The sequence below is a fragment of the Lathamus discolor genome, chromosome 2 (assembly GCF_037157495.1).
Source record: "Lathamus discolor isolate bLatDis1 chromosome 2, bLatDis1.hap1, whole genome shotgun sequence".
Classification (NCBI taxonomy): domain Eukaryota; kingdom Metazoa; phylum Chordata; class Aves; order Psittaciformes; family Psittacidae; genus Lathamus; species Lathamus discolor.
This window is the reverse complement of record NC_088885.1, coordinates 25,410,873-25,436,114: the sequence shown is the minus strand read 5'-3', so window position 1 is coordinate 25,436,114 and position 25,242 is coordinate 25,410,873. Positions and strand designations below refer to the sequence as shown.

Here is a 25,242-nt window from a genome sequence, read left to right as displayed (position 1 = left end):
CTTTCCATAGGACTACACCTGGACAAACAGACATTGGCCTCCTTCTGTCACTGTCTTGCCATGCCATGCCTTTCAAAAAGAAGCTGAGCAACATACTATCATGTTTTGAAGAAGCTTTTAATCAATGAAGATGATGCACAGATCAGTTTTCACTTCTTGCATTTTATAGAGAGGGAACTGAGACACATAACACCTGTTTTCAGGAAATGGATGACATTGCTAGAGAAATCCTTGTGAATGTTACACCTATCTTTGCTCTGGAAAACTTCTTATTCTGCTGGAAATCAAGGAGCACTACTGACTTAGAAACACTTACATCTCTTGCCAAAGCAACTGAAGCAATTGTTTATGCATATTCAGACTATACCACAGCCACCAAGCAATTGTATGTAGATGGTACAACCACCATGAGAGATACTGTATGAAAGAGTAAAAGGTCTTTTTCCACTTGTCCCAGACTGAATGACTATGTTGCTTTATCTTACTTTTATGATGTCAGAGAGGATAAAGTCTACAGATGTAGCACATTCCCCAATTTGGATTCAGAAACATTAAAGCATTTTGTCTGGAGTTATGTCAACAAACATTTATTATACTACTTTGAGTGTATTGCAACAAAGTGTTTTCAAAATAGATCGAATTATTACAACTCGGTCAACAGTCCACTCCCTTTCAACAAACTATGTAAAGAAATTATTCAAAGAAACATTTCAGAACTTCCTAAAAACTTCTCCTAAAGTTTGAGAACTTCAAAACAAGACTGTCATGCCAATATAAAATTATTTTTTATTATTATGGCATTTTTCACTATATTGGAAGTTTTAACAAGCTCTAATGGTGACTGTTCATCTCTGCTAGGGAGCTGAGACATTGCATTCCCTAAAATCCCTTTTGAATAGACACTAACTCAGTCTTCAAATGGATTGAACATAGAATAGTTACAGGCCCATTGCACCAGGTCAAAAAGAAATTAGTTTAGCATTTATGAAAATGTAAAGGTGCTCATACTGTCTAAAGTTAAAGATCTCAACCATAACCAATATATCTGTGTAGGAGATTTTCTGCCTCTGCACTATAATAAGGAGCCTAATAATCTACGTTGGCATCTTGGAGGTTGACACATCCCAAGGCAACAATACTCTAAAAGCTCATACGGTAAACGCTATGGCATACATGTCTAGATAGCATCAAGAGAGGAATGCAATGCATACTTGCACAAAGGTATATAAATCAGTTTCTCCATAATGTGATCTCACAACACATTTGCCCCAGACTTTTACGACTGTTTTTTTTAACAGTTGTTTTGGGGGATTTCGTTGCTGTTTTCTGCTTGAAAGCAAGATATACAGCATGAATTACCATGACTCTCAGTAATAAGAACTAGAAAACGTGCTTCTAAAACAAACGCTTCAGTATCTTTTTACAGTCAATGTATTAATTTTAAATGCTGATCTTTTTCACTCAAAAACACTAAGGCACCAGAAAAAAAAGCCCAATTCTCTACACGTCTATGGGATACATAGCACCATATCAACCAGAGGAAATCTAAAAAGATGATGGTAGACACTTGTGTATAAAGTACCTACCAAGGCACCTGAAAACCAGTCGTGTTCTTCATGGATCCTGTAGGAAGCCAGGAAGTATTAGGGGAGAACTGCTAGACTTCTGGTTCTTCCTAAAATTCAGACTAACTTTTCACCACTGAATTAATGAAACAACCCTGAAAACTGGGAATCAGGCACATACTACTGTAGGGAATACACAGATGCAAGAATAGGAGATAAAGTGCTAACTGCTAACATGCACACTCATATTGAAAGAGACTCCATATATATTCCAGTTGGCACATTATTACCAAAGGTGACTATATTCACTTGAGCTTAAGGTTCCAGTGGATGACCTGGTTCTGCCTGTCTACAAACTGAAAACAGAGAATGAACAACTGAAATAGAAATGTAATCCTGTTCCTTTTAATTTTATCTAAAAAATAAATAAGATCCACAACCAGCTCCTAGCAACTCCACATCAACATCTAGAGAAAGGCGAAACAAAACTATGAGGCATTAGATTCAATTGTAATTTGGGTTTTGTTATGGCTGATTACAACAGACAGTACTGACTTCACTAGCGATGTCCTAGTGTCACACAGAACTGGGGGGTTTTAACTATAAAAGGCAGTGTATTGTTTACAGGCTCAGTTTGTCCAAAATGAAGAGCTCATTTTGTCACATGCAGCTATGGTAGATGTTTTATAAAGTAACCTCCCAGCCTACATAAAAATTGGTATAGAGGAGTTTACACATCTGTGTGTGGAGCACACAAAGAGTATATTCACGTAAAACCCTGCATTACAGTGTAAAAATATCTGAGCTAGCAATAAATAGGTGCACCAGTCAATGCTAGTTTTGGGTGGTTTTTCCTGATATCTAAGCAATCTTAGAAATCCTATCTAGAATGGTACAGTCAGAAACTCCCAAAGAATGCTGCCATAGCCAAACCCACTCTGTAGAATCTGTCTCCTACTGAAGCTAATTCCATATGATTCTTCATCTCTTGTGATCTCTACCACTTTTTATGGAATCATTTGTCAAAACAGAAATTTTCAGTAGAAAAATCTAGCTCCTTATTTTACTACATAGCTTTGGAATGCTTATTAAGTATACTGTAAAATATACCTTACTTAATGCAATAAAATGAAACAATTGTATATGTAAAGTAAAATAAGGTAAACATTACTATGCCCTCATACACACTTAGCTCTCAACACAATTACTTCAAACATGTTCAGCCTGTTTACAGTTTCTGCCTATATTAGAGCCAAGTTTACTGTTTATTTGTGATGATGTTTCATAAATGAAGGAAATCCAACAAACACCTCCAGGGGATGAAAGGAGATTTCATAGAGACCAATGCCCTTTAGAAGTGACAATATAAACAAAGTATGATATTTGCACACACAAGGACAAAAGACACTACAAGTTGCTACATCACTAGCTATACCAGGAATTTCATGCTGTCTGAAAAGGAAGACCATTCTTCTGGCATTGGCTCACATAAACTGGTGGATTGAAAGGACTGGTGAATCTGCTAAAACTTCCAGCTCTCCGCTCCACTTCTTAAGCAGTGATGGATTAACAGAAAATGAAGCAGTACCTGAAATGCTACAGTTTACAACCCAACACGTAGAAGTAAACCAGCGCTGTTTTCTGTTTAATACCCTGTGCTGTACACTGCTACCAGTGACTCACCACCCCAGCTCTGCCACCAGAAAATGTGAGGCAGAGGTGGAACAGCTTTAGCTAGCTGATCTTAATGAAGAGTAACAGGAGTTTCAAAACCCTGGGATTTACATATTTATCCACCTAAACCCAACAAAGAATCTCCCTAGGTTATCTTTCCTTCTGGCCACCAATGCTTTTCACAGTTCTATATGTCAGTTGCTCTTACCTGTTGTTTGAGAGCCTCTAGAGATTCAAATTCCAATTTGGCTAATTTTATCTGGATATCTCTTGGTTTATCCGGAATTACAAATGCGATGGTAAACTTTATTGCCAATAGCAAGTGCTGTAAAAAAAGTAAAAAGAAAAATATTGTTCTGTAGAGTTTGAGACATAGAGAGAACAGCATAATACTCTTTCCAAATTTTAGTAGTAGAGGTATAAACAATTATTTCTTATGGCATATACAACACAGTATACCATAATCACATGAAACCTCAGCTACTCCATGTTTTTTTCTATTACAGTCACTCATAATTTGAATTTAAAACACATGACTTGGCTTATTTTCATAATAATTCTATTTTCACTATGCACTATACATTTCTAATTTTATTTGTGATTCCAGACAAAATAACAGCTTTTAGAACATTTTACTTGTGCACAGAAGTGGAATTATGGCACCAAGCACATATAGTTTCAGAGTAAAATAGTTTCACAGTAAAATATATGCATGTGCATATATATACACACATGTAATTACATGCATATAATTGCATCTGATTACAACAACATAGACATGCATACACATATACATGCATACACACATATACATTTGGAATGATACAAATGAAAAAAACACACTGTAAAAAATATGAACAAACACAGAATTTCTGCATTAGAGAAGTTACTGAAACCTAAAAGCTCTCCTAAGAAAGCCTCAGAAGAGGAAAAAATAAAATATGATCTTTAAAGAAGTGGCACACCCATGAAGAGAAACCTTGCAGGAAACAGAGAAACAGTGCATGTGTAAGACGCAAAATTAGTCATAATTTATCACAAAAGATTAAAATCTTATTTAAGAGAAAACAAACATTAAGTTCTGTTGAGCCTAGTCACTGAGCAGTCTTTAAATTTCACTTAAACATGCACCAAAGCTAAGGGCCAAACTGACAAGTCACTGGTTTTATTTCTTCATTTATAAGCACCATCTAAACAGGAGTCATTAAACCTTATTCTATCAAGGTCTAAGCTATCAGTATGTTGCATGTTTGCAGGCAGAACTTGCTCCTAGCTGAGGAAACCCTGACCAATACAAGGCAACATTTAAATATATGTGACTAACTTCAAACATGTGCTTAAATTCTACTGACGCAACAATACTCATAGACATGCTTCAACTTAGACTGCATGTCCAAGCTAATCCAAATTTTCCTGATTTTTTGATAAAATGAAATGGACCAGTGCTCCTTTCTGAAATATATTTTGCTGAACTAAACGATCTTGATGCGCTTGGGCACATGAGTAACAACATAAAAGACCAAAATCCCTGAGCTTCAGGAATTATGTGAGCAAGCAGGTAGCAAAAAATCTACAGACTTCACATGAGTGCTAATGAAACATTAAATAAGCCCATTTCAATACATAAAAGTTACAGTAAGAAATCAGATAATAGTAATAAATAAGAGAACAACAACACATAGCCATACAGGTAACTATTTTTAAACATGTATTACAGAAAAACGGTTAGTAGGTCTAGGAAACAAACTGTTAGTGCAATGAATAACACTTTGTTTGAAAAGGTTAAAGAAAGGCTGAAAGTTAATGCAACGCTAATACATCATCAATGAAAACCTGAACACAGATTAAGAGGTTTACGATACAAACAGCATATGGGTCATATCACATCACCAAACATTATTTCAACAGTAAAACATTCTCCCACTTACACAAATATTTTTTCCCCCACTCAATTCAAGTTTCTGCTACTAAGGAACTTTTCTGGCAAAAAAAAAAATTATAGCAAACAATGTTGGCTTATGCTAGAAATAGGTAACAAACATCACCTGAGTTACTAACTTCCAAAAAGACTTTAAAGTAGCTCCAAATCCAAACAATTTTTAAGAAAATAAAGTAAAATCATTTAAGGGAAACATAAATAATATTATGGAGAAAAGAGACTGACTAGATTTTTCTCATTTTTGATAGGAGTAAGGAAGGAACTGAAGGGACATCTAGGGCAACCAGAAACAAACCCAACACAAATGCTGCAGTTAATCCTAGGAAACACTGGTTTTCTAAAATAAGATTTAGAAGGGCAGTTTTCACGCTAACACCACTCATAGCCTGTAAACACAAAGATACACCCTTAAACACAAAGGCAGAACCTCCAATTCAAAAAGCCTTCAAGCCATACAGGACTTGAAAAGTTCAGAGTACAGGTGGGGACAGTCACACTGCCTTTGCTTGCCCTACTGTTATCCTCTTACATAGGCACCCACTATGGAGCACTGTAAAAATAAATGACTGGGATAGGTAGACCTTGGGTTTATCTCTCAGAACGACTTTTAATGTTCTTTTCCATCCCATCAAAACACAGCTTTATCAGTCATAAAGTGCTCAGAACTGTATACGGGATGTCACCGTGCACAAACACACTGTGACCTGAAAACACACTGACAGATTGCAAATTCAGTTCAATTCTACCTCTAAGTTCCCAGTGAACCTAAAACTAAAAAAAAAAGACATAAGAGCAACAGCCTTCCTTGGACAACTTCTCCGGCTGTTTCTATTTGCAAATTGGGAGTAATATTAATGAAACTGGGAAGGCAGCTGGCAGAAGTGATGAATGTGGGTTATATGGTTCACAAAGCCTCTTAAAAAGAAAATTTACCTAATTTTGTTAACAGTTTACACCGCATTTTGGAACTGCCATTTGACTAAGGAAATGTAAGTAGTTATTCAAGAGAATCTGAAGGAAAAAGTAGGGAGATAAGTAGCTGTAATCACTACAACATCCATATTCCGCACTGATTTGTTTTAGTATAATTCCTGCGATCCTCAAAAAGGAGACATCTGCTTTCAAAAGCAGAAATGTCCTAAGAGTGCAGTATAAATCACCAGAAGAGACAGCAAAATTCTCTTTCATAAACCTACATTAACACTAGTAGGTATGCATTCTAAAAAGAAAATATGAAACCTTATCCAAATTTGCAACACAGCTAGTGCAAATGTATTTGTCCAGTACTAGAATTTCTTCATAGAGTTGGGTTTTGTTCCTGGGGTTTGTTTTTTGGTTGTTTGGTTGAGAGTGGGGTTTTTTTGAGGGGGGAGAGAGGGGTGGGTTACTTTGCTCTTTTTTTCGTTAAATCAGTTACAAACCCAACCACAATTTCTAACTGCAACTGTTAAAAAGCAGGGCTGTTTTCAAGAACATGCCCTTCACAATTACAAGAGGACTATTTCACTGCGAGCAAAAGCCAGGATAACAGCCACACAAGCTGTAAGCTCTCCAATGCCAACAGCAAAGTCCCCTCCTCTTCTGCAATCTGCCAAGTGGGCACAGACAGAAACAGCAATGAGTCTCCCCTCCTTGATAAATGCAGCGCCATCAAGATCTTTGTGGTCTTTTGACAGGTGCTTAGAGAGCCAGAACTATTCTGTTGTGCAAAGCCACCAAGAGTGGAAGCAGCAGCTGTGTTTTGCAGCAGTGGGTCCCCAACCTCACCTCTTCTGAAACAGGAAATGCAAGTGAGGGTTAAATACCTGGAATTCTGAGCAGCTAATTTGATTTCTATAGCAGTAGTTCTGAAGCAATTCCTGTAAAAATCTACTCAACTGAAAGGAAAAAGAACAAAACAATGGTAAAGATAGAAAAAAAAGAACATAAGCGGTAGCTGTGTTGCTGGTTAGCTGATAAAGTTACATGCCAAACAGCCTGGAGTGACTTTAATAAAATCTGTATCAAAAGTAGAATCTAATATTTATAAAAACTTTCAATTAAAATCAGAAATCTGGACCTAATCCAGCCTAGAACCAGTGCATCCTATGAAATGAGATGGCCACTGGTTACTAATTCTGCACAGGTAAGGAACCCAGCACAAAAGACAACACCTGAGAATGGCAGATTACTGTGAACCTCTATTCTCTACTGGTATATGCAAAATGCCTTTGCAAATGTAAACCGAAGTATCACTGCAAGATTGCTGCTGTAAGAGTGGAAAGCAGGGAGATCTGACGGAACTGGCAGATGAACTGGCTAAGCCACTGTCCATTGTACCAGAGAAGTCATAGGAGTCTGGTGAAGTTCCCATTGACGGGAAAAGGGGAAACATAACCCCATTTTTAAAAGAGGGGAAAAGGAACTACAGGCCAGTCAGTCTCACTTCAGTGCTTGACAAGATCATGGAGCAGATCCTCCTGGAAACCATGTTAAGGCACATGGACAATAAGTGGGTGATTGGTGACAGCTTCATTAAGGGAAAATCATGTCTGACAAATTTGGTGGCCTTCTACAGCGCGGTTACAGCATTGGTGGATAAGGGAAGTGTGCCTGACATCATCTGCCTGAACCCGTGCAAGGCTTTTGACATTCTGCACGACATTCTTGTCCCTAAACTAGAAAGCCATGGATTTGATGGAAGGGCCACTTGGTGGATAAGGAATTGGCTGGATGGTCACATTCAAACAGTTGTGGTCATCAGCCTGATGTCCAAGTGGAGACCAGGTCCCTTCCAACCCAAACCTTTCTATGATTCTATAATTAGATTTTTTCCTACAGCCCTGGATCACAGTATTGTGACATTAAACTAAAACTCCAAACTGAAAAAACCTCATCCAGTAGGGAGAGTTTCAGCCTGTCCCATTAAAATGCAGCTGAAATAGATGGAACTAAACAGAAGCTTAATACAAAATGTGTCAGAAAGCATAAGCAGAGACAGCATTATCAGTCCCTTTCTTCCTCTTAGATGATGAATACATGTATACACACACATACACACACAGAGAAAAATCCACAAAGGCTGCCCAAGGAAAACTGGTAGTGATGTTTCTGACAGAACACCTTGCAGATCAGAGGGGTAAGAGCAGATTGTCAGTCTCCTACTGACTGCACCAGCATGGTTGTGATATCTAGCCCTACTCAACAGAGTACTTAAGCTTACATTTAGTTATAAGCATATCTATAAATGTATTTATGCTCAGAAAAAACATTTAAGCCCAGGCTAAAAAAATATTAAAAAAAAAATGGTCAGGTCATTCGCTGAATCTGGGTCTTAAAATAGTTGAATTACAATTTTTCCTTCCTGGGAGTGGCAGGATGTGATATATACTAAATTCATCTATCTGAAGAGATGAACGCCAGCTTGCAGACTCTCCTTACATTTATTTACACTTCTGAAATGGTTTTAATTAGTACAAAAATCCTGGTCTGTATTTTTATTATGAATCCACTACAAAACCTCACAAATACAAACCTACGTTGAAAAATATACCAGGCTTTAATATGCAGTTTTGAGGTATATTTCAATCATGAAAACAAGTATTAAGCTACAGCATGAGAATAGCAAACTATTTGTTACACATACATTAGCAGCACTGGCCTCTAACAGCACTGAGATGCCCCTCTTTCCAGTTAAATTTTGGCTTTATGTCTCAAGACTATCAGTTTCTTTCAAAAGAAGTAAATTTATTCTGAATACTACAATTACTTTGTATACTACCACTACTGAAAAACAAAAGCCTATTCCAGACCTGCACTCCCGAGCATGAGACAAGCACAGAAGACAACATGGAAGTTTAAAAAAAAAAAAAAAACAAAACCAAAAGAAATCAAGATAATCTCTAAGGAAACAGGTTCTGTGCTCATGTTTCCGGAATGTAACTGCAAAAGCAACAGGTTAAGCAAAGCAAAACCTGGTTGTCCAGGGAGGTTGTGAGTGCTTCATCCCTGGTGGTGTTCAAGGCCAGTTTGGATGAAGCCTTGTGTAGGATGGTTTAGTGTGAGGTGTCCCTGCCCATGGCAGGGGGGTTGGAACTAGATGATCTTGAGGTCCTTTCCAACCCTAACTATTCTATGATTCTATGATTCTAAAGTAAACACTGCAAATGCTATCTTCAGTGGGGAAGCCGGTCTCTTCTGCCCTTACATATTTCTGTACTCTCCTTCTGTCTTCAAAAGAGCTCTACGAGACTGGTTGGAAGGCAAGCAAAGCAAGCCAGTCCTACTTCTGAAACTTAGTCCTCCTCTTAGAAAGACTTAGCATTTAAATCAGCTACAACTTTACATATAAGTCATCAGGGACAATCTTGTTAAATAAATATTCTACTAATGCACATGCTTACTTGAAAGAAGTTATCTGATCAAATGGCACAGTCATGACATTTTTCATCTAATGGCACCACTATACATTTTAGAAATTCGGTATTTAAAAAAAAACAAATTTTCTAATTATTTAAAAATTATTTCTTACTAATGTTTAAACCACAGCTGTTATACATCATATTCAGTCCCTAATGAACTGAAGTATTACCTGGTTTTATTAGTCTTTTTGAAAAGATTTAGATGCCCAACTGTTCCCCATAATTTTCCCCAACAATAAAAGATGTGAGGCAGCCTGGAAACCTATAGAAATTCTGTCACCAACTTACCTGATGCTGCAAAAAAAAAAAAAGCCACTGGTTCTTTATGTCTCATAATTTACATACCTCTTCCAACCTTTTTATAGGTTGTCTTACATGGGAAGTTTTAAGTCTGCTTTCAGATAACTTTTTAACTTTTTCAAGGCTGAAGTATGGAAAAAAGAGGGGCAAGTGCTGGTAAGGTAGGGTGCTTTATTTACATACACAACAACACTTTCCCCTCTCTCCAGGCAAATAGCCATTTCAGCAAACAGCAGGTTCTAGAAACACCCACTGAAAGAAAAAGCTGTAAATAAAAGAACTTCTGGTATCAATCCTGTACACAGACTTCTAACTGACTGCAGTCTGGGGAAAAAACCCAAACCCAACAGTTACCCTAATAATCGTGTTTTATAAACACAACACATTCTGTGACCCAAAATATTTTGCGATACAGTGCACTTGCAAAACTGTGTCTATAAAACCATAACATGCGCAAATGAGTGTTTCAGAAATGTTACAAGACCTGATTTTTCTCACATTTGTTTCATCCTGTAGTCAATTCAAAAGACATGAAAAAAGCAGAGTAGGTGTAAATTTGTCTTTTTATAATCCTGAAATGGTTCGGCACAACCTTTATCTCAACTTATGGCTAGAGTTTAATAGGAATGGGGATAAGAATTGCCAAAAGCCAACTTAGCTAATACTGAATGTAATGAACATCAGAGCTTTGAAATAAATTTTAAGAGAAAATGCGAAAGAAGGATGCCCATGGAATGAAAATTGACAGTATGATTAATACCAAGCCATATAAAGTGCCTCTTAGCTGACTGCTAACATTACATATTGGCTTGCGTTTTGACAGGTATAGTTCATTGTCAAAATGTCCTTATGTTCCATATCAAGATAGGAGAGGAAAAAAAAAGTTTGCTATTTTCTATTAATCTACAAAAAATATACTTCTTTCCACCGTTAAGCCATACATTTGTCTCTTATTAAAAAAAAATGAAAGTATGCACATATTGTAACTGTACTTCGTAAGGAATTCTACTCTGTTTGTCAGGATTCAGAAATTCCTCCTTGGTTACAGGACTGGATGAACCTGAATTAGTAATGAGATACAAAGCATTGTTTCTGCCAGGGGTTTGAAACCACTCAAGGTTCAAGTCAGTTCAGTGATAAACAGAAATTGTCACCTATTCTTGGCATCACAGACTTCGAGAACTCTTTGCTCCTGCCTCAACCAAACCTCATTTGTTTAGTCCAAGCCAAAGCGAACAGGTATAAAACTCCCAATTGAGTATTGCAGAGACTCAGCAAAGATATCAAAGTGTACACACACAAAAGTGAAACCCACTATGCCTTTATAAACCTTATAGATGGTTTTCCCAAAACTTCATGTTGGTTCTTGAGATTGTGAGACATTAGACTTGTCAATCTCATATTTTTCTTCAGTTTATGCTAGCAAAAGGCAATGTGGCACCTACATTAGAATTTAAACTATTTTTAACATTTAAATTGATGTTTCTGTCTGTCACCTTGACAGCAAGTAACGCAAAATGTAACTGGGGTTTAGTTTTAAAAACGAAGTCTCAGCCAGTTACTCTTCAGAGATGATCTACACCTAAGTTTTTAACCTTTAAATGTGAACAACAAGTTTTCTGACTAAATACACTTCATTTCCAGATATCTACTTATTTCTCTTGTAACTACCTGGCTTTACATACAACTGCCTTATTATGCTTCCAAAGTGGATTCATAAGAACATTACTCCTATTGAAAAACCTGTTCACCTCACACCACCATTATAAGAACTGTATCTGAATAAACACATTTTAAACAAAACATAGTATTTCACCACACTGCAAATGCATCCTTATTGAACAATTCAAAGTTTTAGTGGAATGCACAGCTTTTGTGTAAGTGGCACATGTCTGTTTGAAGTTGTAAGTAAATTCTGTAGGACACAGCACATTTTGTAATGTGGACCAAAAAGTGAATCATGCAATGGTAAATAATGAACAGAATGCTGCAGCCATGACTCACCAGAGAAGAATAACAGTATTGCGATATATCACGTCATAAACTGCAGATTAATTGTTGTCACTATTCCTGTGCAACTTTAATCAAAGCAAATTAATTGAAATGGGTACAACAAAACTAGCTAATCTGAGACAATTCTGTAGGGAAAACTAAATAAACAATTTTCATACTGGAAACTCATCACCTGCATTTTTCTTGTAAAAGCTAGAAGGATCTTTCATTAGAACTATGCAGACTTAAATAATGTTTTGCTTTTCAACAAAGGTCAGAAGAAAAGCTTTTCATTCAGCTGGAGTATTTTAATTAAACATTGCAGCAGGTGTTTGGATATGCTGCCACCTCCTGAAAAGCTTGCATAAAAGCTGTATCTTTAAAAACAAATAAAGACCTGTACATCCTCAAGTCCTCTTTGTCTTTTCTGTAAATGGGTATTCAAAAAATTACATACAAATTTTCTCTGTTTTGGAACACCAGTATCTGCCCTTACTACAAAACAGTTCTTCATCAGAGCTCTTGGAAGCTAGCCATGCAATTCTCACATCAACTGTTATGGCCACAGCAGATCTCTGCAACAGAGCATAGCAAACAGTTTATCCTTGGCTGCTGACCTGCTTTAGCTTGCTAGGAACATACCTGGTCTGCCTAAGCTGACAAAAAGAGAATCTTTAACTTCACTTTTGAGACAAAATACTGCAGTAAATTCAGATTCCTTTGTAGGCCATAGCCATGTAATAGTTTTTCAGCAATAACACACCTCCCAGCTTTAACTCTCCATACACTCAGAGAAAAGCAGCCTATGAAAGGCTTACAGAACTGCTTCTTAAGGAATGCAAAACCCATTGAAAAGTGCAGACTCCATAAGAGAGGTGGGAGGAAACAGAGTGGAAGAGAAGAACAAGCTGTGTTCTCCACAGTGGCAGTAAGTGATTCTATCAAGTTGTTCTATCAGCTGAGAATGAGAGTCAGAATGTGAGTCCCAACATAAGGACTAGAAGGCAGTAACACTCCTCAACACTGAGATACACACAGCTGCATCAGTGCAATACCATTCTTCAAAACTAGATAAGACTTTTGTCAGCATAATCCAATGCTTACTGCTTGACAGATTAATAGACATCTGGGACATCTCAAAACCCATCACATCTGAATCAGGAAGAGCTTCTCAATCAAATTCTGATGAATGACGAGGAAAAAGGAATACCAGCAAATAAGATAATACAGCAACAAAGACTGTTATTCACTTAGGGTGTTTTTCTGAGACTTGGCAGTTCGGCCTTTGGAACTACAGGCAGAACATAAACCCTACAGTTTACCCTCAGTAGTGTAACAGCTTTGGCAACATGCAGCAAGCAAAAGCTCTCATCTCCCAGTAAACAGCAAGGCAAAAAAGAAAAAAAGGGGGGGAAAAAGCACTACTTACAGATTCAATTATAATTTTAAAACCATTTGGGAATCAACTTGCAGCAAGCACTCAGCACCACTTTGTTGCTATGAAACATTATCACATAGGAATAATCAGCCACAAAAACCTGCAGCTGACTCCTCCTCTGAATGAAATGATCTCAGCTGAGAAGGCCAGGTTCAATTTGAAATGAATTAAGGAGCAATTTTGAACATGGTTCTGAAAGATGCCTCAAGCATCTCAAACGGGCAATGCTGAGATGTCAGACAAGACCTTGGACCAGTGACTAAATCTGAACAGGTCCCTGAGTAACTATATACTGTAACATGCAAGCAGAGATAGGTGGGAAGCTGAGACTTACACACATGAGCCTCAACAGGGCTGACCCAGTGCTATCACAGAAATCTGGAAAGCCCAGGGACTGAAGTAAGAAATCATTTGTACCTGTGCCTGGTCTGCTACTCATAATTAAAAGGGATAACATGGTAGCAAAACCAACTGTGTCTCAGCTTCAAAACTCATTCTGGCAACAAGAAAAACCTGTGAAGAAGCACTACCTCATGACAGGAGTAACTCTAGCACTAGTGATTTGGCCCTGCTGTGAACCAGGAGGATATCTTTACAGAACTATCCTGCACACCTTGAGTCTTGAACCAGTCTTGTGTCCGCACAGATAGACTCATGAAAAGCAGATACGTATTTCCTGAATCTGAGGACCATTTGTACCTATTATTTTTCTTTACGACCAGGCTGAAAATTGATTCTCTCTTCTCTCAGTTAAGGAAATGCTGGAAATTTCAATATTCTACAGAGCCCTTCCTTCAGCTTCTAGATAAAGCAAACTGCTGCTCATTTTTCTTCTAATGTAGGTAAGGAGAGTTCAGGAAAAATGAAAGAAGCATCCAGAGAAAGACAAAACGATGTAAATGTATAGGACTGCACAAACTTGGCACACAAGGGCAAGACTGTTGCTGCAAACAGAACATGCCTTGGAACCAGATGCAATACACCACCACTGTCAGCTCCACTGCCCCCGAACAGCAACGTGAACCAGCTTACCATCTCTAGGACCTTTTGTCTCCAGAAGTGAGAAGATGACTCCTGGGGTGCGGAGGTAAGTGATCACCCCTAAAAATAGGCAGTCCTGATAAATGAATGCAATTTCTGTCTTGAAAAATATACACTGAAGATCACAGCATTTCAAATCTTTTATACGAACTCCTTCAACAGTCACGAGTCTTTACCAGAAACAAACTAATAGCACAGTGAACACAGCAAAACATGAACAAAATTATCAGGATTCAACATGTGACTTTGCTGCAACCCCACCTTTTCCCCTTAGACATCCTTTAAGAGCCGTTACTTGAGAGGAGATATCCCTAAAACTTGTCAGCCAAGATTCTAACTTTTATTTCTCTTTTATATCCTTGACCAAGTGTTCTTTGACAACCTAAACACACACATCCTTATGTAAAACAGAAATATTCCCCATATAGTCAAAAAGGCTAAAAAAAAACCTAATAAAGTGGGAGAACTTATCCTAGAATGTTTAAAAGATCTGACAGCACTTGAAGCTGTGTGGGGTTTTGTGACATAACAATCGAAGAATTATATTTTAATGTAGTAAATTACCACAAAAAAAATCCTAAAAGGTTAAAGTCATGTCAGATAACAGGCCCGTAAATCAGTTTTGCTACTTCACACTCTTTTCCTAACATCTCATCTAGTATTTTTACTGGAAGAAGAAGTAACAGTATGTCTCAAATATGGGAAAAAAAAATAGTAAAAAAAAAAAATTAATCAGTCAAACAGTATTCAAAAGTAAGACCTTCCAGCATGACACAAAAGTATTATAAGAAAAAAAATCAACTATATTTTTCTTTAAACCCAAAAGAACATCACCTTTCCTTGACAGTACTGAATGGCTCTGGGTTAGACAAGATGAATTTGCTGCATATAACAATCTAAAACCCATTTCTATGATGTATCATTTTAGCATCACAGATAGCTTCTGTTTCTAGCTTTCTCCAGCCAGACAGTCTTTACTAGTCAGCATACATATATGATGAAATTATATTGTTTTGTTCACTTCAATGGGAACAAGCATATTACCCTGCCATCTGAAACCTGAACAGCATCTGGATCCTTTTCAGAATGTGCAGGGATGCCCAATGTAGACTAGAGAAGTATCAAATTCATCATGTAATATGGTTCAAAACAAAAACAACTGGGAACTCCTGACACTCAAGATTCACCTGAAGATAAAAGGCAGTTTTTAGCACCATTATTCTTTCAGGATGAACACTGAGACTTTGAAATCAGAAAAACTGTGAGCATTTCCTTGTCACCTTGGGTTGCCTGAAGCAAATACAAAATATGCTTTAGAATTTTAACATACGATTTCTAAAGAAAAGAATGTCATTATGGAAAAGTTTATTGCTGTAACACCAAAGGAGATACTAAAAAGATTAGTTTTACAAAACAAACAAGTTACACTTGCACTGATGAGGGAGGTGCTTTGTTACCCTGTTCTGTCAGAGGTTTGATTCCTTGATCTCATTAAGGCCATGCTTGGGACATGTACAGGGAATCCTTCTGACAATGCTTTCCTTTTGAGGGACACAAATTTCATGTATTATGGTTGGGTTGAAAGTTCACCCCTCTCTTTCTTTCCCTTCTTTATATTCTCCACCATACCAGCAATCTTATCTTCACATGGCCTATTCAATTTTTTTTGTCCTTTGAGTATTTTTTAATGCTCAAATATATACAGCTGACCTTTATTTTAAATTTTCCTTCATACTTTTGTCAAACTTGTTATCTCCAAACGAACTGCTGCTGCACAGTAAAACTAGTCTTTTTTTGCACTGTCAGCAACAGAATATGCTTAATAAGATGAATTACTGGCCTTCTCATATGAAGCTGTAACTTGTACAGCCAGTTCTCAACATACTGCATTTAAAAAATGCACTCTAATGACTTTTCTTGTGGACCAAAGAAAGCATCTGAGGTGTTATGCCTCTGGAACCCTCATCTCTATTCTCTGTACCCGATGTTACAGTGAGAATATAGCCATTCACACAACTAATCTGCTGCCTCTATGTAATTCAAAAGACTAATGCACAAGACCACTCATTTGCATCCAACACAGCAATCCTGGCCCATTCCAAACAGGAGATGGTAACAGTTTAGGCATCTAGGATTATTACAAGAATTATAAAGATTTAACCATAAAGGTATTTCTATAAATATGAAACCTAGGGTGACACCTCAAATTTTGATTGTTATGCATGTCTTCTCTTTCTAGATATTTGCACAGAAACAGCTTATTAAAAATGATACAATTTTCTAAACATATAATGCTGCTTGTAAATTTACACATGGATCTGTTTTTCAGAATACATATTTGCCTCTCTTAAATGAGGTGAAGGAATAAAGGAAAGACAACCATTACTTCAAATCTAATACGTATTTTCTTTACATACACCATTTATGCTTTCTGAAAAGAAGACTGGTTAGACTTTGTCACTGGGAGAGGACTGGTGTTAAGATCAGGGACCTCTTGCTTTTCTCCATAAGGCAACAAGGATTTGCAAAATCTGATTTTGCCAATAAAAGCTTCCAACTAAACATGAATGATTAGGAATCATGATGCTGATCAAAGCTTTGGGCTTGTTTTAATGTTCTTTTTTTTCCTATGTTCAATAGCTTCACAGCTAACAGGTTAGAACGCCAAGCAGGTTGCTATCTGATACAGACATGTTCTAACCCTCAGTCCATAACAGGTCTAGGAGAGATGACTACACAAATTGCATTACCTCCGTAACGCATTTATTTCTTACATACAATTAAATGCTTTCCAGTGAACAATCTATTCCTCAATGACCTATATTAATTTTGTTATAATTTTCTAAATAACAGATTTTCTTTACAAAGTAAAGTTACTTTATGAATTCTGGTTTTAAGTATGCTCACTTGCAAAGAAAAATAACCCTTGTATCCAAAAATGCTTACAAATGAACAGCACTCCATTATAAAACCAAGGGTTTTTTAAACAGACTAAAGGCATTTTCAGGAATACTAGCTTTGTTTTTATCTTGAATGATTACCAGCACAGTTTCCAATCACAAGGTGGTAGACTTGCATTTTCTTGCTCACTAACTCTACTTAAGCTTAAGTAGTACAAATAGCCTTTGCTGCTTATAGTCCACCAGCAGAGCTTTCCCTCTGTGCAGAAGAAAGGCAGCTGAGAGCAGCAGCCTTCCCACTAAGCATACAAAAGGGCCACGTGCTGCATCAAGATGGGCACGAGCATAAGGCAGTATGACTGACATAAAATTCCTAACCTGGTTCTGGGCAAGGCTATTTCAGGTCAGGCCAGCTAGGTACCTGCATGTCCCTTAGTCCCACACACTCCACGTACAGTGATGACACAGACCGAGAGCTCCTGCTGCAAACACCATGGTTTTGATCAGCCACAAAGCTGTCAACTCCAAACAAGCATGAGGGCATAAATTTATGATTGGAAAGGATTACTGCTTAACAGTGAAGCTCATCTTAGAATCACAGAATAGTCAGGGTTGGAAAGGACCTCCAAATCATCTAGTTCCTACCCCCCTGCCATGGGCAGGGACACCTCACACTAAACCATGCCACCCAAGGCTTCATCCAACCAAGCCCTGAACACTGCTAGGGATGGAGCATTCACAGCCTCCCTGGGCAACCCATTCCAGTGCCTCACCACCCTAACAGCAAAGAATTTCTTCCTTATATCTTGATGGCTTCCTTTTAAAACTTTAACATTAATAGCAATCTTCCTTTTTTCCTGCAAATCTCATTCAACTATGGAGTTCACAGGACAAAAAAACACAGCAAAAAGGCAGAAAAAGACTAAAAATGGAACACGTCTCTTCCTCCATAACAGAATACCAAAATATTACCAAGTTTGGACAGTAACTTCGTAAATCAAAAATGAAAAACAAACCCCTATCACCACATACCTCAGAACATGATTTCAGAGATCACATGCCAAAAAACAGTTTCTGAGAAAGCATCATATCCTCTGGTTTTGTTCGTAGAACAAGCAATGCTCAATTTCTGAAAACCAGGTCAATGCTACTTTTGTACCTATATGCAGACACCTGTATTTTTAAGGTCCTGTCTTACTATACAGTATTTACAGTTTGTCCAAGTATTTGGGTCACTGAAACAGACATGCACTATTAGTATACTATTATCCTGAAATGAAAGGCTAGGCATGCTATGTTGGATCGAGACCCTTTTTTTTTTGTTGAGCAAAAGTAAATAAAAATTAAGTATGAGATTTTCTTTCATCTAATCATCTAATAAATCAAGCGTAGCCAAAGCTAGCAGAGTACACATCCCCAGACTGCAAGTCTTCCAAACAGAGGCAGGAATGACTCTCTGCAGGTGCCTGCATTTCCCCTTTGTCCACACAGTAGCCTAGACAGCTGGCTTCAGACTGATGTTAGCTTGCACATAGTTAAAGGTTAGGCGAGTGTTGTGTTTTCCAGTTTATACAAATTTAAGAGTAAATGGCATAAAAATCTCACTCAGTGGGAAATAAGCACAACAGTCTTTAAGCAGAATAAATACTCACCATGTTTCTGCAGAAAAGTCACTTTAAAAATATGTCTAAGTATAACTTCTGCAACATGAAATATGAGGTGATCTGTAATCTCAGTAACCTCCATTTGGCTATATGCAGTAAAATTCAGCTTTTCCGCTCCTGATACTACCATGGTGATGTTAACTAGACACCAGTGGTTAACTGTGAAGTCTTTATATGAATTCATATGCTATTTTGACTACGTCATTCATGTCTCTGGTAAGCCAAGATCCTAGCTCACTGCCTGGTACATCCCAAACATTTCCACATGCACCTCAAAAGAAAATCAGGAAGAATACATCATTTTCAAGTTTCTGGGATGAAATGACGAAATGCTTCTTCATGTACAATAGAATTAGTGACTTAATTCACTTCCCCAAAATATAAAGATCAGCTGGCTTGCTGGATCTCCCTTGTCATCTTCCTGCTATGCAGCCTACTCTGTTGCTGAGGAAACAATCACAGAATTATTTAGGTTGGAAAAGACCTGTAAGATCATTGAATCCAACTGTTAACCTGACACAGCCAAGTCCACCACTAAACCATGTCCCTAAGCATCACACCTACACATCTTTACATACTCCCAGGTATGGGGACTCAACCACTTCCCTGGGTGTAGCTGTTCCAACACTTGACAACCCCTATGGTGAAGAAATTTGTAGTGAAGGGCTCAGAACTCAACACAGTATTCGAGGTGTGGCCTCACCAGTGTCCAGTACAAGGCGAACAACCACAACCCTGCTGGCTACTCTCTTTCTGATACAGGCCAGAATGCTGTCTATCTGGGCACACTGCTGGCTCATGTTCAGCTGGCTGTCAACCAACACCCAACACTGTCTCTTCTTGCTGAAAACTGATCTTTCATCACACTAGTTTGAGTCTCTCATCAACAAACACAATCTTGCATTTACTGGTTCAGGAGCATCTTAATTACATGGCTAAAGAAAATTCACTCAAATTACGGAAAAGCAAGCACACAAACAAGATTCCACCTTTGCAGGAATAAGGCCCAGATAACAAAGAAATTAACTCTAATTAAAACCAATGAAGAGGTGAAAGCATAAAAGTAGTATTCTTAAATTGCTGAGTAGTTGTTCAGAGAAAATTTTCTTCTCAGATGTGGTCCAGGAATTCCAAATGAGAACAGGTACCTTGCAGTATCACCACACACTTCCACCTATCGTCCTCCCTTTAGTCTACCTACACTATGAGCTCCCAGTGTGAACAAGTGCAGTGAAATGTGCATTTAAGTGACACATTAAATTAGAAGACTCATACCTTTTCGGAAAATTTAGGTCAATTTGCCAATAAAGCCCACCGGACATTAGCATTCCCATTTTAGTATTTCCCATCAACAAGCCAAATGCAAATGTTTTAAGCTTCACTAGCCTTCAGCAATCCCAAATGCCAGTTTCCTGATTACCTACTAGGTTGTTGTATACTATTCCATCTCTTAAACTGGAAGAGGGATTACAGTATTACAAAATCACTTAGAACTTGCATCACAAAATAAACCTTTCATAACATCTGTTACAAAAGAGCGAATTTGCTCTCCCTGCTCTACTGCTGAAAAAAAGATTGAGGTTAATCCACTTCCCCAGTGCTATGTAGGAAATTGGAAGAGCGGGCTACATTAAAATGCACAAATTTAAGGTTCCCCATTTCATGACAACTCTATATTTTCTTTCCAAGAACCTGGATGCACAACTACCCCAGCACATCAGTCTTACGTCCTAAGAATTCTAGGACTATTCTACTTCTTGAGACTGAAGATCACCTTTTTTGGTCTTGTTATAAGTTATAACATTATTACATCAGTGCATAGGTAGCTCAGCTGGAGAATCCAGCCTCTGTCTCTGTGTGGTTATTTCAAGTGCTTAGGGTCAATAAGCCAATATTACTGCACCCCCTGTAAATGAGGTCAGAATTTCTCATGAGGTTTTACCAGTAACTTCATAAATACTAAATTATTCCTTTCATGCTGCCTTACCTAACACTACAGATCCCCTAAAAAAATAAAAAAATAAAAAAAATCATTATGTTCTAGGAGACTTTATGCAAATAAAAGTCTGAACCCACATCCTGCTGGAAAATGAAACTCCTATATTGCTATCTTATTTATTGTTTTCAGAATGCAACAATTAGGACTTATACATAAATTCATTTTCATATAAAAATTAAAAGCAGCAAGCTCACTACATTTTCTCATGCAAGTTTTCTGACAGTGTGTTTAGAACAAACTCCCTTTCTCCCCCATTACAGCTCAATTTCTGGTAATGAGTACTGAGGTCATGAGCACTGCATCAAAAAGCAAGGCTAGGACCTTTCTTATAAAATGCGTCATATTTGAACTCATACAAAAACACCTAAAAATATTAAAGGAAATACTGAAGAACAAGATGAAGGTAAATAAAAATATTGCCTATATTCAAGTTCAGTAGAGAGTGGAAATTCCTTTTTGAGTAGTTCCAGTCAGATAGTCTGGTGGACATATACTATGATGGAGGAAGAATGAAGGATCCTACAGTCAAAGCAAAGACTTAATCTGGGCTCAGATCTGCTCATCCATTTCCACAAAATTTGTAAATACTACACATACTTTGCTTCTGCAAATGGAGCTGTTAAGCTAGTTTATGTGATACTGCAGTTATTTATTGTTTGCAATGTAAAATTAATGGATGAAGAAAATTTGTAAATAAGATGGAAAAACTGGAAGATTTCATGGGCCAGAAAAGCTCAACGGGAAAAAAAAACAACCAACCAAAAGCCAAAACCCCTAAATTACAGTTCTTCATTAAATTATCAGAAGAAAAAAGCATCACAGCTTTTCTTTTAACAAATAACTAAAGAACTAAATTCTAGTTAAGTTACTTTAAGAGTTTAGGATGCATTTTTCAGTATGATGAAAGCCAAAAAGAGCTAATTAAAATATTTAAGTTTTCAATTATAGGCACATAAAAAATATGCAAGGTAAAGTTCAGAGAAGCAAACATCTCATTTTCTTATCCACTCACTGAATATAACAGAAGCATTTTAAAAAGATCCACCTACTCTACCATAACAAAAATTAATGTAACCATAGCTGTATCCATGTCGCAGATACATACAAGCACTCTACATGACTTCAGCGCAAGCTTCAGTTCAAGGACATAATACCCAGAAGGCGTCTTTGTAACTAAAAGTACAAAGCCACTTCAAAATCTTGTTTACAGTTCAGGTTGTCTACACACAGAGCAATATGAGCACACCATCAGCTGGTGATAAAATCCACAATTTTAATGGTGTTTACAGTGACTATGTATGAACAAAACCATGGCTTTACCAAGTGCAACAGAATTCCTATGACAGAAGAAGCTCAGTGAACCATCACGCTCTTTTAATGAGTAAACACCTGTCTGTCTTAATCTCCACAATAAACACCAATCAATAATTCTAGACTCTCCTCTTCATGCAGTACGACACTTAATTCAGAAAAGATAACTGTGATTCTTTTGACAAGAAAAAAGATGATGCAAAGCAAATGGCTAATACCAGCCTTCCTGGGGGATCGAGCCAGAATGCTCCCCATATTGTAAATTTGTAAATGACATTTATTTTCCAGTCTAAATTCACAACTGGCTACATACCAAGCCTGAAACACATAAACTCTATCCTGAAAAATGTTTTTGTTGTTATCCACCACATTTACCTATTGTTGAACAAACACCACTCAAGGATAAAATAAAATAACTTAACCAGGTATATATAAATTAAGATTGAAAATATGCAGATTTAACACACGGCCCTTCTGGTTTACTAGAACTATAGCGATGTGCAGCATTCTGTCTTATTCCCTGTGCTGCTTATGAAGTGTTTTAATAAGGGGGTTTCATGAAGTTTAAAAACAGAAATTAATAGATATGAGTATTTTTACTTGAAAATTTAATGGTGCTGCCAAGATTTCTGCTTGCTTTAACATCTTCAAAAGGTCCCTTCCTTGTTAAATTTCTAAGACAATGCATGAAATACATGTCTACTGAAATTCATAACTGAGAGACTGATCTTAAATCAGACTCACTGTCCAGCTTATTGGGCTGGAGGACTTAACCCTCTGGAAAGGGGCGGTCCCCTCACCGTCACAGGGATAGTCAATCAGTTGGTAGAAAACGTACAGAAAGCAGCATATCTGCAAATGATGTATGATCAGGAACTAAAACAGAAGTCCATGACAATGATACCAGTCGATCCCAAATGTATGACTCCCCTCATTCGGGGTCTTCCCAACTCCCTGAAAGCTGTGGTGACCCAATTGCAGGGAAAAATACAAGCAACATCCCAAAGCGAAAGGGGCATTGCTGCCCTGGAAGGACTACTGTCACCTGATCGAAAGAAAATATGGACGTGGGGGGAAGAAGCCCAGGAATTAATTAATTATGGGAGAAAGTACAGTCTCGTCAATATTTCCAGTAAAACTGATGCTAATTAACTGAGGCAAACAGAGGTAAAAACCCCTCCTTGCCTGACTAATCAGAAACACTGGACTCCCTCTACTTGCCCAGGAGGTAGACATGTTTCTAATACAAGGCAAGGGTTGTGGACACTGGGGTGGCAAAAGGGTGTTCCTAAAGATTTAATGGATGGGTTACCCACTGAAAAATTGGAAAAGCTGCTGTTAGAGTGGCCCTAAATAAACCCCATGGGCCCTAAAGAAAAGGGAAAAAGTGGAAGGCCCCAGTGCTTCCACCACTAACTAGCTCTGCCCCTTGATTGTGAGCCAGGGGGTGGAGGGTGGCTGTATATTTGACAGCTCATTGAAAATAATTAAGGCAAATTACTTGTTTTGTGGGACATGATCTGGTGCCGCATTTTTCACTTGCTTTGTATGTTTTGTATGACCTCCTAGAGAGCTCATAATGCTATTGCCATTTGTCCCACAAGATTTCACAGGATCTTACAATTTTGTTAGATGGTTTCTCCTTTGGCTGGGAGTGAGTGAATTAGAAAAGATTGTAAATATATCTGCAGTAAACAAAAACATTAAAATGAAATTATAGGCGCGATACAGGCACTACAGATTGAGGTATCCAGCCTATCCCAGGTGACATTGCAAAACCGTTTGGTCCTTGACTTGTTATTAGTTTCCCAAGGAGGCATTTGTGCAATTATAAATACAAGCTGCTGCACATACATACAGAGCAGCAAAATACCTACAGATCTAGCTGAAATTTGGGAACAGACAAATCTTGCACCAAGTCACTAGAGATGATACCTCATGGGTTTTGAAGAGTTATGGTACAAGCTCACCTCTTGCCTACCAAATTGGACATGGTTAAAGAAGTTGTTGGTAGTATTTATAATAATAATTATTTGTGTTTGTACCCTAGCAGGCATGACTAAATGTTGCTGCTCACAATGGTGTTTCAGAATTAAATATGCGAAAATAATATGAGATGAGACTTATAGGATAAATGTGTATCCTGTAAGCTTCAAAGGGGGGAATTGTAAGCTGAAATGCTAAGTTGTAAATTAAAACCACTCTGTTAATTGTAAGCTGTAAATCGGGACCCCTCTGTTGAAAGCAAGACGGAGGTGGCTCTTCAAGGTAATGAACAAATCAGAACAAACTGACCTAAACCATGGACACAGTTGTTAAGTAATTCTCAAGCGTCTTTCACACAAGCACAGAGGTTAATCAGCGGACACAGTGAGGAAAACTATCAAGGACCACCAGAGACCCGTCAAGACCACCACCCAGTAAGGAAGCGCATGTGTGATTAAAATGCAAATATTGTAACTCCAGGAAATCTAGTGAATATTTGTAAATTAATTGCTGGGCCCCTGGGTGGCCCAGTCACTTGGGAGGCTTTGATAAATATTGTAACAAATTATAAAGCATTACAGACCAGCTACCTGGAACCCTAGTGAATTAGTCAGCGGTGCTCGAGAACCTATTTATAACTTAAATTGCATTATTCAGTTATGAACCAGTGCATGCCCTTGATCTGTTAGCAGATCAGGCCAGGAAAATGCAGACAGCAATATTTCCACATTGCATGGTTCTTGACTACCTGCTAGCCATGGAGGGGGCAGTTTATAGCAAGCTAAATTATTCTAATTGTCATTTGAAAATTGATGATGATAAAATAGTAAACCGAATCGCATCTGGAATCCAAAAATTGGCTCATGTTCCTGTCCAAATCTGGAAAGGATGGGAGTTTGACCCTTTTTCCTGGCTGCCTGGAGGCCCACGGGTTAAATAAATTTTATTTCACTTGTTATGTTGCTTTGTTATGTTTTTATTTTTACCTTGTATTGTTCCTTGTCCCATTCAATTACTTCAGAGTGTTGTAACA

General features: G+C 37.7%; 1 protein-coding gene across 3 annotated transcripts in view; it reads right to left on the bottom strand.

The window, feature by feature from the left end:
• ANO10 (anoctamin 10) overlaps positions 1–25,242 on the bottom strand; it is a 129,936-nt gene that overhangs the window by 41,200 nt on the left and 63,494 nt on the right. For all 3 annotated transcript variants that reach the window (XR_010609870.1, XM_065666186.1, XM_065666187.1), the window contains exon 12: positions 3,448–3,564. Coding sequence is in view for 2 of the 3 variants with exons in the window: in XM_065666186.1 (XP_065522258.1) it covers positions 3,448–3,564 (117 nt within the window). In the remaining variant the exon portion in view is untranslated. The remainder of the gene's footprint in view (positions 1–3,447; positions 3,565–25,242) is intronic.